The sequence below is a fragment of the Lepidochelys kempii genome, chromosome 11 (assembly GCF_965140285.1).
Source record: "Lepidochelys kempii isolate rLepKem1 chromosome 11, rLepKem1.hap1, whole genome shotgun sequence".
Classification (NCBI taxonomy): domain Eukaryota; kingdom Metazoa; phylum Chordata; order Testudines; family Cheloniidae; genus Lepidochelys; species Lepidochelys kempii.
Window position 1 is genome coordinate 2,201,112 of NC_136390.1, and position 17,000 is coordinate 2,218,111.

General features: G+C 60.4%; 1 protein-coding gene across 8 annotated transcripts in view; it reads right to left on the reverse strand.

The window, feature by feature from the left end:
- Positions 1 to 8,145: 8,145 nt before the first annotated feature.
- The window catches only part of TTLL4 (tubulin tyrosine ligase like 4), a 45,186-nt gene continuing 36,331 nt past the window's right edge, over positions 8,146 to 17,000 (reverse strand). For 7 of the 8 annotated variants that reach the window (XM_073304905.2, XM_073304904.2, XM_073304903.2 and 4 more), the window contains 5 exons: positions 14,721 to 14,823; positions 13,311 to 13,521; positions 10,546 to 10,616; positions 9,928 to 10,010; positions 8,146 to 9,401 (listed from right to left, as the gene is read on the reverse strand). In XM_073304905.2, coding sequence (XP_073161006.1) covers positions 9,242 to 9,401; positions 9,928 to 10,010; positions 10,546 to 10,616; positions 13,311 to 13,521; positions 14,721 to 14,823 — 628 coding nt within the window. In that variant the 3' untranslated portion in view covers positions 8,146 to 9,241. Of the gene's footprint in view, positions 9,402 to 9,927; positions 10,011 to 10,545; positions 10,617 to 13,310; positions 13,522 to 14,720; positions 14,824 to 15,498; positions 15,646 to 17,000 lie in introns of those variants that run through there. The other variant, XM_073304906.1, reaches the window with a different exon arrangement.

The window sequence follows — 17,000 nt, forward strand, 5'->3', positions numbered from 1 at the left end:
CTGGGGGTGACAGGTAGGGAAGGGAGGTGGGAAGGAGGAGGGGGCGGGGTGGGGAGAAGCCAGGGGGTGGCGGCAGGGGCAAGAAGGGGTCTCGGGGGTGGAGGTGAAAGCTAGCCTTGCAGGGCTGAAAGGAAGCAGGAAGTCGGTGGGTGCAGTTTGGGACAGGAAGTCCCCCCAGGCTTGCTCCGAAGGCTGGCATGGCTGCAGGAGGGGCCCAAGGCAATCCCCTCTCCAAGGCCCCTCCAAACAGGGCACCCCGGCCGCCCCCTGGTTTCCTCCCCTACCTGCCGTGCAGCCGGGGCCGTGAGCTGCTCCATGCTATTCTGGGCCTGCCGCTCGCTCCCCAGCCCCGGCAGATTGAGTGTCAGGCTGGCACCCAGCTGTGGGAGCGGCCTGCCAGGCCCTCCGCGGAGACGCGCCGGAGCCGGCTGGAAGGGCCCGCGGGGACGGCCGGCAGCCAGCCACCTGCTCTTAGCCCACGGCCCCACGGGCACTTCCCGGGCTGCGGGGAGCCGAACCAAGCGAAGCCCTGAAATAGAGACCTGCACCCCCCCCCCGGGAGCTGCAGGCAGACAGACAGACTGGGGCGAAGGGGGCAGACAGACGCCGGAGAGCTGGGACGGGGGACAGACAGACAGACAGGGGCACAGGGCAGAATTTGGGCTCCGGGGCCCAGAAGGGCTCTCCTGGCGCATGCCCGGCGGCACAGCTGGTCCTGCCCAGGGACCGCAGCCCATTGACCACCCGCTTGCCCTGGGATGGGCGCTGGCAAGGCGTGTTAACTCCCCGTGCCTCGCACGCCGCGCCCTCCTCTCGGGGGCCTTTCCGGCCCTGGCGAAGGGCTCAGCGAGCGCGAAAGAAAGCGGGTCTCTCGCCCCAAGGGACGTGGGTCCAGTGACAGATATTTCCCCCCCCCGCCCCCAGCAGCTTCTCTCTGCAGCTAAATGGGTCAGCCAGAGAGAAGGGGCCTGGGGAGGGAAGGAGGGAGGGAGGGGGGTGTTTGGGGATGGAGGGACACACACAGATTTTGGGGGGGGCGGATGGAGGGAGGGGGAAGTTTGGGGATGGAGGGACACACACAGATTGGGGAGGGGCAGATGGAGGGAGGGGGTGTTTGGAGATGGAGGGACACACACAGATTGGGGAGGGGCGGAGGGAGGGAGGGAGGGGGTGTTTGGGGATGGAGGGACACACACAGATTGGGGGGGATGGAGGGAGGGAGGGGGTGTTTGGAGATGGAGGGACACACACAGATTGGGGAGGGGCAGAGGGAGGGAGGGAGGGGGTGTTTGGGGATGGAGGGACACACACAGATGGGGGAGGGAGGAGGGTGTTTGGGGATGGAGAAGGGAGGCCAGGGTGGGGAAGGAGGCAGGATTTGCCCCGACTCACCCCCAGGGCTGTGCTTAGGGTGGCGAATCGGAGACTCAGCCGGGCCACGAACCCTGCTGGGAGCGGCCAAGGGAGCCAGTGAGGGGGCAGTCGCAGGGCCAAGCCCCGGTGGGGGCGGGGGGCTGCGGAGGAGATGAATTGCAGCGGGGTGGCCTGGGGGCAGAGCCAGGTGGGCACGGCAGCGCCAGGGGCTGGGCTAGAGAAGGCTTTTGCGCTGCCCAGCGTGGGGCAGTGAGCTCAGCTGGGGGGCTCAGAAACAGGCAGGCGATTTGGAACTGGACACCGCGATGCCGGCCCCCGAGAGGCCCGGCAGAGCCCCCAGCCTGCAGGGACCCCGGTGAGCACTCAGTGGGGCAGAGCCAGCCCCAGCAGGCCATGGCGGGAGCCCCTCACTTGGACCCTTTGATCGTCCCAGATTCGCGTCTCCAGGCCTCTGGCGCTGTTTCGTTATTGCGGGGTCGCTGGGGGCACGGGCTTGTTGTCGTAGGGTCACAGGGGGTGTAGTTTGTTATTGCAGGGGCGCGGGGGGCCGGGGGGCCGGCTTGTTGCCGTAGGGCCGCTCGGGGGAGATCAGCTCACGGCAGGTGGAAGGGTCAGGGTCTCCCCACGCTCCGTTCTGGCACTGACCTGCAGAACTTTCCGCCTTGGCGCCCAGCCCCACTCAGCCAGGGCCGTGCCCCCTGCCATGCTGTGCCCCCGGCTCCCTGCGGCTGCCCGGACTGAGCCAGGCTGCCAGCTCCCCTCCCCGCCCTTGGCCGTGGGGAATTCCACTGGGGTGACTCACGCTCCAAACAGGGAATCCAGCCCCCCGGCCCCGGCCCCAGACGCCTTGTGCCTGGCACCTGCCAGCGCGTCCCCGCACGGAGCAGCTGGGGCAGCCGCAGGGATTCCTGGGCCCCCGGGACCAGCAGGATTATCCCCTCTCGGCTCCGGCACATCCCAGGCCGGAGAGCCCTGCCCCGCTCAGCAGCCGGGGCCAGCTCCGCAGGCCGGACGCCTGCTCCCAGCACGGATCCGTCAGTGACCCGAACCAGCCGGGGCACAGCGCTCCCGGCCCAGGGGTCAGTGGCGTTCTACCCCAAAGGGGAATTTGCCCCATGACTTCAGCCCAGCTTCCCGACCAACTGGGCTGGGGCTTGGTCCTACTCCCGCCATGGCCTGGCCAGGCAGGGCCGAGTCCCCCACCCCCAAGCCTGGCCGGGACTCTCACCGGTCAGCCCCAGGCCACGAGCCTCGGTGGGGAAAGTTCCTTTGCGCTGACTGGGGTCTTCCCGCGTCTCCCCGTCACTCAGCACAGCACAGGGGGCCCGGTGGGGCTGGCAGAACCCCCGGCTGAGGGGAGAAGGGTTGCGGGGTGCACTGGGAGCAGGATCTCGGGGTGCTCCGGAGGCAGCGGGGGCTGGCAGAAGCTGCAGCGAGCCTGTTACCACCACAGCTCCTGTCTGCCCGAAAGAGATGACTTCTTCCTTGCTCCCGCGAGCCCGTGCTGGGCCAGGCACCCTGGGTCTACCCAAGGGGAAAGCTCCCTCCCTAGGGGCTTGGGCTAGGTGCTCGATTTCCCCTGCCCTAGTTTGCGGCTTGCTGCCAGCTTGGCGAGGGCTGCAGATCTATTTATGGAAGGATCCTCTCTGGTTCCAGTAACCCCCTGAACTCCCAGCAAGGCAGCCGTGAGAGCTGGAGCCGGGAGGAGAAGGGGGCGCAGAGGAAGAATGCAGCCGTATTTCTGCCTTGGTCCTCTCTGGAAGCAGGCGAGGCCTCATTAATGGAGCCCATAGTAGGCATAACGAGCTCTAGGGGCTGGAAGTAAGACACACGTGTAAAGGGGCAGGTGGGCTCAGCGGCTTGAAGGACGTGGGTGCGATCTTTAAATCCTGATCGGACCCTCGTGCCAGGGAGCCCGTCATGGTGACCTGCGTCCCAGAGGTTGCAGGAGATGATTTCTAACACTCCCTTCTAGCCTTAAGATCTCTGAAACAGGGAGGTCATGAGGACTAGTGGGTAGGAAGCCAGTATCAGGTAACTCAAGGAGGCTGCTCCGTGCCTCGGTTTCCCCAGGAGATGGTGTACTGGTACCCACCTTCACAAAGCGCATGCAGAGCGGTGGGTGCAGTGTGCGAGGTAAAGGGTCCCAGGGGAAGTTCTGGTTTTAGGGGGAGAAGTGGCGGGAGCGGGGATACAGAACAGGGCCAGCCCGAGAGAGAAGGAAGCGCATGGGGCCGATGGACCAGGGGGGCTTTGCAGGCAGAACGCGGAGGGCTGTGGGGTCGGATCCTCAACATCCAGACCCAGCAGCTGTTCGCCCACCGGCAGGGCTGGAGGCCAAGCCAATGTTGCGATCCCCTCAGCACTTACAGACACCGTTAGACCTCCCTCCAGCAAACCAGCAACCTCCAGGCAGAGTCAGACGCCCTGCCCCTCTGGGGAGCTGCCCATGTGGCCGGGAATTCAAACATGTCACATGGCGGCAGGATGCTGGGGCAGCCGCCCACGGACACTCAGCGTCCAGCCGCGCTTCGCAGACCAGATTCTTCGCGGCAGATCCAGCTCTGGCGGGGCGGCATGGACGGGATTAGGGCCGGGGCACGGAGGCACTGTCCACCCCCATCCACCCGTCCGGCGTGAGCCCGGCCTCCCCTTGCCTCCTGGAGGATTTCTCCTGGAAGGGTCCTACAACCGTCCCTCTGCGCGCCCAAGTGTCATAAGCTGGGGGTCTGCCCAGAACCCAGCGGCCCCCAGGCACCGCCCGGGAGGGAGCCGGCTGTGGTAGCAGAGAAGGGTTTCCCGGTGGCCAGGGAAGGGCAGCGTGGCAGGGCTCCTCCAGGAAAGCAGAGGCCGGGTGGGGCGGAGGGCACTTAGGGGGTGGCACAGACAGGCTCACGTGGCAGACGCACCCCTGCCGCTCGGCGGGGGCCTGCGGGGCTTGCGCGGAGCTACGGGCTGCCTCGGATTTACCCCAACAGAGCAGGCTGCACCCCCAGTACCTTTCCTAGGGATCCCCCCCCTCGCCGCCCGCCCAACAGGGGCCTGGCCCGCGCTGGAGAAGCGCTCGCCAGGGGCATGATCTGACAGCTGCGCTTTGGCTGACCCAAGTCTAACCCATGCCAGGATTGAGGACGTGGCCCTGGGTCCTGCTCAGCCGGCAGGGCTGTGTCCCTCCGCCCCTGCCACGGTGGGGGATTAAGGCACCGGCAGCTGGGGAATCCAGCTGGGAGGACACCCCACCAGGCCTCTCCGCTTTCACCCTGGCAGCTCTCTTAGGTCACTGGGTAAAGGCTACTCAAGGCAGGGATGGCACTAAGGAGACCCGAGCGAGGCACCCATGACATGTCCGGGTCCAACAGCACGGCTGGGAGAGTGACTGGCACAGCATGGGGGAACGGGGGACCCCCCACCCGACCAGGCTATGCCAGTGACAAAGCAGGTCTGGTCCCCAGGTGGGGCCCCCAGCTGCTGGGCTGGGGAAGGTTTCCAGACCCCAGCTGCAGAGCCGGCTAACTCCAAGGGAAATTCACTTTGACAGCTGCAGGGGACAACCTGTCACGGAGTGCGGGGGAGTCCAGGCCCTGCACCCCTCTTCCTGGGATTCACTGAGACTCTCAGCCAGCCAGTAAAACGGGAGGTTTATTGGACAACAGGAACACAGTCCACAACAGAGCTTGTGGGTACCCCCAGGACCCCTCAGTCAAGCCCTTCCGGGGGAGCAGGGAGCTTAGACCCCAGCCCTGGGGTTCCCTGTGTTCCTCCACCCCAGCCCCAAACTGAAACTAAACCCACCCAGCAGGTTCCCTGCTGCAGCCTCTGTTCACATTCCTGGGCAGAGGTGTCACCTCCCCCTCCCCCTCCTGGCTCAGGTGACAGGCTCTCAGGTCTCCCATCCCCAGTGAAACTCCCCTGCCACATTCCCAGGTCAACACTCCCCGCTCCCTGCTACATCACACAACCCCACTGCCCTTGCCCAGCGCTGGCCACATAGGCAGCGAGGGCCTGAGACTGCTCCCACAGAAATTAATGGGAATTTTGCCAAAGATTTTGGGATCAGGCCCCTAATTTCCATGGGGCATAGGAGCAGCCAGACTGGGTCAGAAGAAGGGGCCAGCTGTGACGAAGCGGGACTGTTCTTAATGTTTCCTCTGAATAGTGCCTCAGTTTCCCCTAGGTAGTTCTTAAGTATCTAGGGGGTGGGGTTAGGGTGTATGATCATTGCAGAGCCCTAGAGGGCAGGTGTGTGCAGGGGTCTGGACACAGAGAATGGCCGACACCCTGTTTCCTGGCAACTGATGGCCTGGGCCTTCCCCCTGCAAGGTGAGAGCTGAAGGGTTGGAGAACAAAGGAATCAGGTGCCCTCCTGGCCCGGGAAAGGGACAAAGCCCAGAGGAGGAGGGGCTGGAGGGAGTTTCAGTTTGGGGCTGGCTGGGGACACGGAGTGAAGGGCAGATGGGGTTGTCTGGCTTAATGCCCCCCAAAATAGACCCAGCTGAGGGGTCCCGTTCTCTGCACCTGCAAGCTCTGTGTTAGACCATGTCCCTGTCGTCTAATAAACCTTCTGTTTTACTGGCTGGCTGAGAGTCCCGTCTGACTGCGGAGTCGGGGGCAGGACCCTCTGGCCCCCCAGGACCCCGCCTGAGTGGACTCGCTGTGGGAAGCGCACGGAGGGGCAGAGGAGGCTGAATGCTCCGAGGTCAGACCCAGGAAGGTGGAAGCCGGGGGAGCTGTGTGTCCTGCAGACAGGCTGCTCCCCGAGAGGAGACTTCCCCAGAGTCCTGCCTGGCTTCGTAGGGAGCGGTTCCAGAGCATCGCCCGGGGACTCCGTGACACCAGCTACCCCAGTATCCTGTCTTCCCACAGGGGCCAGGGCCAGGTGCTTCGGAGGCAATGAACAGAACAGGACAATTACTGAGTCATCCAGCCCGTTGGCCAGTCCCAGCTCCTGGCACTCAGAGGTTTAGGGACACCCCGCGTAGGGGTTACGCCCCTGACCAGCTTGGCTAGCAGCCACCACTGGACCTGTCCTCCGTGAACTTACCAAACCGTTTTTAGACGCCAGTTACATGTGCGGCCTTCACCCGTCCCCTGGCAGCGAGTCCCACGGGCTGAACAACGCAGGCCTGGGCTCTCCCCTTACAAAGTCCCGCAAGAGACGGGGGGGCCTCTCATCCAGGCAGGTGAATCCAGCGGGTGGCTCAGCAAGCACGAAGCAGGTTGCTGGGGCATGGGGAAGGGGACAGCCCTGCGACCCCGTGTGCACACCCGAGGAGGGGTGGGGCCTAGAACCAGACTGGTCCGTAGCGTGGGGAGGGAGAGGCTGAAGGGGGGCTGCCCTGCCAGGCAGATGGGGCCTCTCCTGGTAGACAGATGAGGAATGGGGCAGCGGGGAGAAAGTCCAGCTGCAGGTGGACCATCCCATTCCCCCCGCGTACCAGGGCAGGGTCCTAGGAGTCCGCTGCTGTGGGTGGTTCTGCCAGGACCGCTGCAGAGCCGGGTACGTCTCCCCCTTTCCATAGCCCCGGGGGCTGAGCACACTGGGCTCGGAACGTGCAGGATGCAAAGGGCAGGGGGGGCAGGTCCTGGAGCTCGAGCCCAGCTCCGGTGCTGGTTTCCAGCGAGACCCGGACAGAGGCTCAGTGTTGCTCGCAGCCCTCGGGCACTCGCCGTGCCAGGAGGAGAGAAGACCCTCACCCGTCTGGTGAATGTGCACCTCCCCTACGTTCCCCCCTTAAGACATTTACTTCATGCAGGTTTCAGAGTAGCAGCCGTGTCAGTCTGTATCCGCAAAAAGAACAGGACGACTTGTGGCACCTTAGAGGCTAACAAGCTCCCCTGCCCTCCAGCAAAGCCCGAGCGAGCGAGCGAGCCCAGGGGCCTGGCAGCAAGATGCCTTCGAATTACAGCACTTACACGGCAGCCTGCTCACCATCAGTGCGGACGAGACGCACCTGCCCCTTGCCGGTTTCCCCCAAGCTGCTCCCCCCGGGGCCAGAGCAGCTCAGTCAGATCTGGAAAGATCCCAACCGTTACCCAGCAGGTGGGAGACGTGGGAGGTGCTGGGGGCGAACCCTGCTCCGGGCAATAGAGCAGCCAGCCCTCGTCTTTAATACCAGCCTTCAGCATGGCACAGCCCCGCTGCTCAGGTCAAGCTGGCCTATCGCCCGCTGGGACTTGGCTCTAGCCACTGTGGGGAGCTGAGCCTCTGGGCGGGGGGACAAGGGAGACAAGGGGTTAAGTCCTTCCTGCCATTAAGGAGAAGGCTGCAGGGTCACCGCCCTCCTGTCCCCTCCCAACCTGACAGATCAGCAGCGACCCAAGACCAAGAACATGAAACAGGCTCCTGGCGCCCAGGGTTGGGGACACGGAGTCAGCCGAGCCATCAGTCAGCACCCAGCACGAAAGTAGCAAGTGTCCTTCCCTCGTGGTGCCAGGTGCGACTGTACCTACACGGCCGCCCCCTGCCCCGGCCCCCTCCCTGCAAATGGCTGGATTAGCAGAGGCTGCAGCCGCCCTCGCCTGCACATTGGCGCAGCTCAGAGGGGAGGCTCCCCGCCGAAAGAGAGCGGGTCACCGAGCAGGGCGAAGACCGGGGAGAAAATGGGGGGCGGGGGTTGGTTCTGAGGCCCCGAGCAGCACTGGGCCCCCTTGGGCTAGGAGGGGTTTGGGCTGAGACAGGAGAAAGGAGCAGGAGGAATCGTCCCACTGTCTGATGGAAGATCAGCCGCTGGCTGGACCGCGCACCCCGCCAAACAAACCAGTCAGCGCAGCTCGGGTGTTGAACTTTAATGGAGGGCCTTGGCAAAAGGCAGATAAAAAGGCCCCAACCGAGGAGATGGGGCCTCCCGGAACCGCACTGGCCTCAGAGAGCAGGGGGCAGCTGCAATCCTTCTTTGTGCATGTACCGTATACGGCCCCATCTCCACCCCAACACCGCCCAGTGCTAACGGCTCACCGCGACGTGATGGCCCTCGGGTTCTCTCACCAGACAAACACCAAAGCATTGGCCCGGGTAGGGACCAGAGCCAAGAGGCCATCTACACTACTGAGTGCAACAGTGTTTGTAAGGGGCAGGAGACAAGCCTGTTCGGCTGGGATCCCCTGCCTGCCTTGCGTTTACAGTGTAATGGGGCCCGAGCAGGGTCTCCACGGAGCAGCAGCTGCTGCTAGTGGCTAGTGCAGTGACAACTCCCTGATTTCTAACGCCCCCCTTGGCTTCCCTCGGGGACCAGGGTCAGGTTGGGGAGTGGAGGGGGGAGGTTTGCTAAGAGTTCAGGGGCTGCTCTTGTAGGGCCGACGCACATGGATTAAAAAGACCCCAAAGTCTTCTCCTTCCGGAGGAGAAACATAGGAATGGAGCCTGAGGGCCAGCTGCAGCTCCTGGCAAGGCTGAGTTGGGGGTCACAAGCCACGATTGGTGGCTAGCAGGAATTCAGCCCTGCCGGGCTACCAGGGCTCGGGAGACACTAGCCTGCGATAACCATACGAGACTAAGCTAAGCGAGAGCTCAGCCTGGTTAAAGCACACGTACCCCCGCCCCTTTGCGCGGTAGCCCCCGCTGAGCCTCCGGCCCCTCCCCGCGAGGGCACTTGGCAGTGGAGAGGCACTTGCAGATCTGCAGTTCCCCCGTGCTAAGGGACAAACCTGCCTTCTCAAGGCTTCGGTGCCTGAACGTTTCTTTTGTTTTTAAAAACTATACGTTGAGCATCTAACCCTTTGGCCGAGTAATAATCCCTCTCCAAAAATACCCTCTGGCCCGTGCGCGGCCCACGAGTCGCCCCCGCCTCGCCGGCCTCCAGCACCAGCGTCTTCCTTTGAGGTAGGTTTGTGCGGCCCCCCGCCAGGGCGAGGGGCCCTTGGCTCTCGGTCACATGACCAAGGCGGAGTCAGACAGGTGGCTCTGTGTCCGCGGGAGGACGGGTTTCTTGATGGCTCCACCGGCATATCTGATCAGAGGCAAACTCTGGGGGCAAGCGCTGGGCTCCGGGGACTTGGGAACTTCCTCGGCATCTCTCGGAAGAGGTTTGCTGCAGGAAAAGGGAACATCAGGCCGCTTAGTGCCTGGGGACACGGAGCTCCGGAGAAAGGGATGCTTCGAACGCTCTGATCCGCCCGCGCCCCCAAACGTCCCAGCCACGCCCCCTGGCAGGCCTTGGCATCAGTCCCCGGCTCGCTGCGGGGGGCAAGAGGCAGGCGCAGGAGTACCCGGGATGACGGGACAGCTCCACTCGTTACAAAGCAGCTGCAGGAGTGAGTGTGCCCTGCACCCCTGACCTGCTCCCCAGGGCTGGGCAAGCTCCCGCCACGCCCACTCCAGTGCCATGGGCGGGGTGCCCAGAACCCAGGAGAGGTCACGCACGTGGGCGCGTCAGCCTAGCCTGACGGACGGCTCCTTCGAAAGCCAAGGCATGGTGGGCAGCCCCTCATCCCGCCCCAGTGCAGCTCTGCCATCCGTCCGAGCTCCTTCCCAGTAGGGCAGCCCCAAGGCCAGGTACGCCCGCCCCTCCCCACAGGCCCTGGCTGCAGCCACTGGGGACACGCCCCGGGACTCACCTGAACTGGCCCGACTCCAGTTTGCAGAAGCCATTCAGGTGGCTGTCACTCTTGGGGAAGAGGTGGGGCCTTGGCAGTGACCACTAGGAGGGGAGAAGAATGGTAATGGCAGAATTCCCCTGCTCAGGGCAGAGACGGAGTCAGGGAAAGTGGTTTAAAAGGCGCCTTTCACACGCTGCAATCGCCGGATCGCACCAGAGCCCGTCGCTTCCTCAGCCTCAGAGCTAGAACCGACCCGACGGGTCCCGCGGTGTCCCCCGGAGGTGGACGGGGAGAAGGGAGTTCGGTGGAACATCTAACGGGGCCTGGAGGCTGAGGGCCATGGCTCTGCGAGACAGGCAGGCGGATGCGTTCTGCTTGCAGCTTGACCCTTTGATATGGGTGGGGAGAGCAGGGAAAACGCTGGCGCTAAGGGAGGGAGAGGAAACTAGAGGAAGTGGTGAGTGATGAAAACCCAGAGCCATGGGGCTTCCTCCCAGCCACGCTCAAAGGCAGGGAAAGCCTCTGGACTCAGGACACTTGGCCAGGATGAGCTCATGGGCCCGAAAAGAGGGAAGGAGCTGAGAGAGACGGTGAGGGGACAGCCTTGTGGACAGCCGGATCGAGGAAGACACTCACCGTTTGGGCCAAGTCCGTCACTGCCCCGCTGAGGTATCCCTTGTGACACCAGTTTCTTAACAGATCCAAACCTAGGAAAGGACGGGCAAGCAGTAAGATGCAGGCAACCCAGAGAGGAGGCTGGGCTCCTGGCATGTCACACCTCTCCGGGTGTCCCCGGCCACACCCAGAAACAATAGCTTTTGCCAGACTGGGCCCTTAAGTCTGGTCTCCTGCATGTGGCAGGGGCCCATATGGGATGCTTCAGGGGAAGGGGACGGCCCTAGAACACACCAGCTCACTGATCGGCTTCTTGCCCTGAAGATTTGGTTCCCCTTCTCCTAACACGGCAGTTCCAAAGAGTGGCCACAAAACTACTCTGTCTCTTTCCAAACCCAGCTGATCTGTTTCCATGGGGCTCCGAGTCCCTCCCACATGAAGACAAGTTGGGGCTGGTCCTGCTTTGAGCAGGGGGTTGGACTAGATACCTCCCGAGGTCCCTTCCAACCCTGAGATTCTATGATAAGCTGGGATCTGTCCAACAACCCGGCACTGGTAGAGAGCTCTCAGGCTGGCAAACAGAGCCTGTGTCGCTGGACGGGGCAGGTTATGACGGTGCCTGGTGTTCTTTGAGTTGAACTTGGCCCAGGGCACATCCTAAGAGCGGAAACCCCCTGGGTCCTCTCAAAGGAGAAGGGATGTTACATTGAATGCCCCAGGGCAGCCTGATCTCATCCCAGGGCCCATTACACCTGCCTGGTAACACCCGAACGACAGCCCAGCTTGGCGATCCCATATGCCCCAAAGCCCTCGCCAGGCTCCCTGCCAGTCACATTATACACGGAGCCCAGCAGGGAAAGGGGCCTTCGAAAAAGCAGAACACAGAGCCAGCATTGTCCCCTTCTTGGCAGCTGGGAACCACAGTACGTTCAGCTGCCAAGTCAGACGCCGGGGGGTGCGGGCCAGGCAGAGTGAGGCCTCCCTGCTGGAGTCACCATGGCTCTGCTACCTGGCCTGGGCACATCTAACAGAGGGGGCCCTGCTGTCCTTCAGGGACCTTGCAACACGGCCCAGCGGCCTGAAGGGGAAAATGCATTTTGCCACTTGCGGGAGGCGAGAGGCCATTCAGCCTGATGCTTCCGCAGGGCCAAATCCGTCTGCAAGAGACAAAGGGGGCTGCTTTGCATTCAGCTGCCACCCCTTGCAGAAGGCGGCTGGTTTCTAAGGGGGACCGTACGGAATGTCCAGGAACGAAGGGGGAACAAAGGCTGGGGCTGGACCCTTTTCGGCTGCAGCGGAAATGCCGGGCGGGGCTGGGCTGGCTTCCCTGCTCATGTGGAAGGATCTCTGGTGTTGCTGGAGAACTCGAGGTCTGCCATGGACACAGCTCTTCCATGGAGGGGAGGGAGATGCTGGCTCAAAGATCTGCCTCTCAGTGTTTGACAGACTCTGGAGCAGTCTCAAGAGAAATCACTTCCCCTCTCAAGTAAGGGCATGTCTATGTGGGGAAGTTAGTGTGAAGGAGCTTGGGAGTGGATTTAAAGCACAACAACTAATGTGGGGGCTCTTACTCCACACTGAGTGCCCTTGTGCAGTTTAGATTAATCCGCATCCAAAGCTAGTCTAGGCTTTCCCCCAGGTACACAACCCCTGTCCTGGATACCCCCTGCCTGTCCTGTTAGCTCCTAATCGGCTGAGAGTCTCCCAGGGGAGACAAGACCTGCATTTCAAGTGTTCAACAGGCAGAACTGTCCCCCACTTCAGAGGCCTCCTTCATACATCGCACGGCAGCAAAAGAAGGGGGCACAGACCTGATCCCCCCCCGCTTCCCAGGTGGGAACAAACCCGAACAGACTGCAGACATTTCCCGGGGGGTTGCTGAACAATTTGAACATTCCCCAGCAGTGCTGGGATCTCAGACCCTAGGAGGGGGCCAGGGCCTGGGAAACGGCAAGTGAAACGGAGCAGTCTAATGCCCCTCCCCCGGGGCGGCGGGGACGGGGAGAAGCACTCACTGTCTCCGGTGCCGGGACATTACTGGAAGGGCCAGAGGTTCGCAGCAAGGCGCCCGTTGCGTACCTGGAGACAGGACTGCAGCTCAGCCCTTTCGGGTGGGTGCGGGGCAGGGAGGGCGAGAGCCCCTCTGTGTAGGGGACAGTGGTGAACTCTACAGGTGCTCTGAGCACCAACAGGTCCCTTTGCCGAAAGGGGCGTGCCGACTTTGCAGGAGATACAGGCAGCCTGGCCTAATGCACAGGGGAAGGACAAGCTACAACACCCCCCAAGGGGAACGGCCCCTAGGCCAGCTGGGGCGCTCAGAACCAGTGACCGCAAAGCAGCGCCCCAGCGGAGGAGCTGCTGCAGGGCGTGTGGGTGGAGGTGCTCTGCTGCATGTAGCAAGCACAGGTCTCTTCGGGACGCGATGGCCGTGGGGCAGCCAGCTGGCCCCAAAACCTCATGCAGAAGGGCAGATGGTCCCGACTGGCCCGGTGTGTTTGTTTTTGATGACGGCACCGGATGACCAACGGGACAAGACCCAGCCCTGCCCAGCCCCACACCTCTCAGGGTTGCCTACTCTTGGGCTGTCCAACCATTTGATGGCTGCTCAGTAGCGGTGATCTGGGCTTCCCTCAGGTGTCACGCAGCTTGGCACCAGAACAAGCTCCCCAGTGCTGCTGTGAAGACGGCCTGCTCCACTCAGCCCGGTGCGCCAGCCAGCTAGAGCCACCAGCATGGGGCTGCCCTGGCCAGCGCCGGGGCTGAGATCCCCAGGGGCAGCTGGTTACCTCTGGGTTTGTTCAAGTAATATTTCAGCTCCCACTGGGCTGTGAGGATGTTGAAATAGCGCGGCTGCTCGAAGAAGCGCAGGTACCGCATGGCGATCCGGGTCGGGAACGCCCGCTCAAACTGCCCACGCCGAGAAAACTCATCCTCTGTCTCCACCAGCACCCGCACGTCATCCGGGGTCAGGATGTCCAGGATGGAGGAGTAGAAATCCTGCAGCGGAGAGTGCCCCAGGGTCACAGAGAGCTAGAGATTCCCATGCCCCTCCCTACTGTCCAGCCCCACGGTGCTTTTCACCCCGGGACCGCAGTGCACTGGACAGTGGATGTCCCTTGAGCAGCAGGCAGATATTAAGGAGGGGGAAACTGAGGCACACAGGTTAACTGCAGGATCCCAAAGGAGGCGTGGCAGAGCTGGGGACAGAGTCCCAATCCCTAAGTCCCCTGGTTAAACCTTCCCAACGGACATGAGATCCTGAGTGGCACAGCCCACAGGAGACCAGCCCATGACATACCACAGGCAGAGGAGAGGAGGGAGCGAGGGGCATCAGTGCCCGAGGACCCCGTCATGGAGGGCAATGCTGACATGAGATACACCCAGATGAACCTGGCAAGTGACCCACACGCTGCAGAGGAAGGAGACAACCCCCCAAGATCTCTGCTACTCTGAGCTGTGGGAAAATTCCCTCCCCACCCCACATACAGAGATCAGCTAGACCCTGGGCATGTGAGCCGGAGCCAGCCAGCCACACACCTGAGAGAGAGAATGCTCCATGCCACCTCAGAGCCCTGCCCCTCCGCGCCCGATGCCCGTCTCTAGACGTGGCTACCCCAATGCTTCAGAGGCAGGAGATTTAAAAAGCCCCCAGTATACATCCCTTCCTGACCCCTGCTGGTGGCTGACAAACCCTGAAGCATGAGCTTTAGGAACATCAGATACAAACCAGAAACAACCCCCAGGGCGGCTGAGCCCTGCCCCCACCATCACAAGCCACCCCTTTATACAGTCGCCCTCATAGGTCTGTCCTGCTCTCTCCTAGAACGAATTCATTGGTGGTCCAGGCGCCTGTCAGACAGCTCTCCCCGCGGGAGAGCTACCACGCTACATGGAGAGGTAGGACGTCAGGATGTAACCACTGCAAACGTAAAGCAAGTGGCATGAAAACAACTGTGGAGGGAACTGGGCTGTTCAATTTTTAGGCAAATAAAGGATGAAAACCAGAAGTTCCTGAGAGGAGGCCCCATTTGACAAACTGGACTGAACCCTGATTGCCCCAGTCAGAGGGGATGCAGTGTGAAAAGGGGATAAACAGCAGGGGACTGAAATTCGGGAACATGCCACAGTGCCAACTCGTCGGGGGGGCCAGACCGAAGCAGCTGCGGTGAGTGCTGGGGAAGAGTGGCGTCTCACACCTGATCAGGTAGCTTCTGTGTCAAGTAATAAGCTCGCTTCATCTTCTCTGCCGTGAACTGCTCCGGGGCCGACTTCAGCTTCTCCTTCGTGGTGCTGCTTAGACTAAGCAAAGGATATGTGCAATCACTATTTCCCCACCCAAGGGTGAGCTCGGCTCAGTCAGCACTTCCTGCTTCCACCACGAACGCTTAGATCAGCAAGGAGACCCCCTTCCACAGCACCTCCAAGTTCACTGAACTATAGCAGCAGCCTAAGGGCACCAGCGGCTTATCCCAGGAAGTGAAGAACCACCTCCCAGCCACCCGAAACAGCAGGGAGAAGTGGGGGAGAAAAGGGAGCTGCTGGATATGGAAAGCAGCCAGACCTGATGTGACGTTCTGAGTGTATGGACCATATGAACTGGAACCATAAACTCCCTGAACATTAAATCTCACCAAATGAGGGTAAATCCATCCTCATCATCGTATCCACTCATTATATCCCGCACCTGAACATAGCCATTATATCAACATACCCCCAATATCTCAATGTTTGTACTTTGACCCGTTAACCTTTCACCCCCCATCAGGGGGATATTGCAGATTATGTATTCCTTACGCCATCCAATCCTAAATCGAATTTTGCACCCCTTGATAATCTGTACCTTATTCCCTGATAACCAGAATTGTCTACGCTTAAACTCTGTACCATTTTTTTTAAATTTTAACATCTTAATAAAATTAAGATCTCACTGAAAAGTGACAGGGCCAGAAAGAGTTAATTAACTCACAGACTGACCTGACCCATGGCTGAACTTTAAAGACTGGTTAGGAAGAGATGTAAATGAATAGCGATTTGAAATGCAGCCGGCATTGTTAGAGGTAGAAGGGGAGATGTTTCTCAGGTCTTGTGATGTAGGCAAACAAGTCTTGTCTATGGCTTTAGCTTTGATTCAAAGATCAAAAGAGGAATATTAACATGGAGTGGGCTGTAGCTCAGGAAAGCTCATGCTCAAATCAATGGGTGAGTCTCTAAGGTGCCACAAGTCCTCCTGTGCCTTTTGCGGACACTTAGGAAGACGCTTGAGTGAAGCGGTATTCTCATCTCTGTCTCTGGGAAGGCTGTGGGAACCCGCGTCTGAACTGTTGATGAATAAATGACCCTGGGCTAATGGCCAGGGTGTTTGGGAGAAGGAAAGTGAAGCCGATTGTTTTCTCAGGCCAAAAGGCTGCTGGAAATGTATAAAAACCCTGGGACACGATTCTTCTTCATCTCAGATCTGCTTTGGGTTTCGAGAGGGGGAAACCTTAAGCCATCAGGATTGAGATCCCCAGTCACTGACTGGAGTCACCCTGAACACGGACATTGGACTATAACCTCTGGACTATTTCTAAAAGGACTTTCGGCCACTACAAACTCATCTCTGCTGTGTATCTGAACCTCAAGAATTGAACTCAAGTCTGTCTGCATATTGATCTTTTAACCAACGCTCTCCCTTTTCTTTTTTAATAAATTTTAGTTTAGTTAATAAGAGTTGACTGTAAGCGTGTATTTGGGGTAAGATCTAAAGTTATTATTTGAGCTGGGTCAGGGGCTTGGTCCTTTGGGGTCAGCAGAACCTTTTCTTTTATATGATGAGACAAGATTTTCAGAGTTTATCATCATATGTTTGACAGGTGTGTCTGGATGGAGCCCTGAGGCTGGGCACTTTAAGGGAACTGTCTTGTTTGGACGTCTGAGTCACCAGGGAGGTACTACAGAAGGTGTTTTGTACTGGCTGGGTAAATCTAAGTATTGGAATATCCACCAGCGTTTATTTGCAGTTCCCCCTGATTGACTGACCTCAGCTGGCTCCTGGTCACACCTGGGCTAACACTTGAGCTGTAGCGATCAGTTTTGGGCCTCCTCTGAGAGGTGGTGCATTCAGCAGCACAGCTGCCCTAGCTCTGAGCTTGGGGCATTGGTTCAGTCCCAGAGGCCAGCGACTGAACGACTAAGGTCACTACCGAGGGATTCCATGCGCCCCCCGGCTCAGGAGTTCTAACAAGAGCACGTGGCCAGGTGGGATTTGAACAGCAGAGGAGGAGAAACACTGAATATGAACTGAGCAGAGATTCAGCCTAAACGGAAATGGCAGGAGCCTGCTGCGTAACTCTTATGATTAGCTGCTGACAGCAGTGACATGAAACGTTTCGAGGTTCTTTTTGATACCAATGCTGGGAGGTGCGCGGCTGCCCCTGCAATAGTAAAATGCTGCATTTAGGGAGGTACAGACCATATATTGAACGGCCACGAGTATG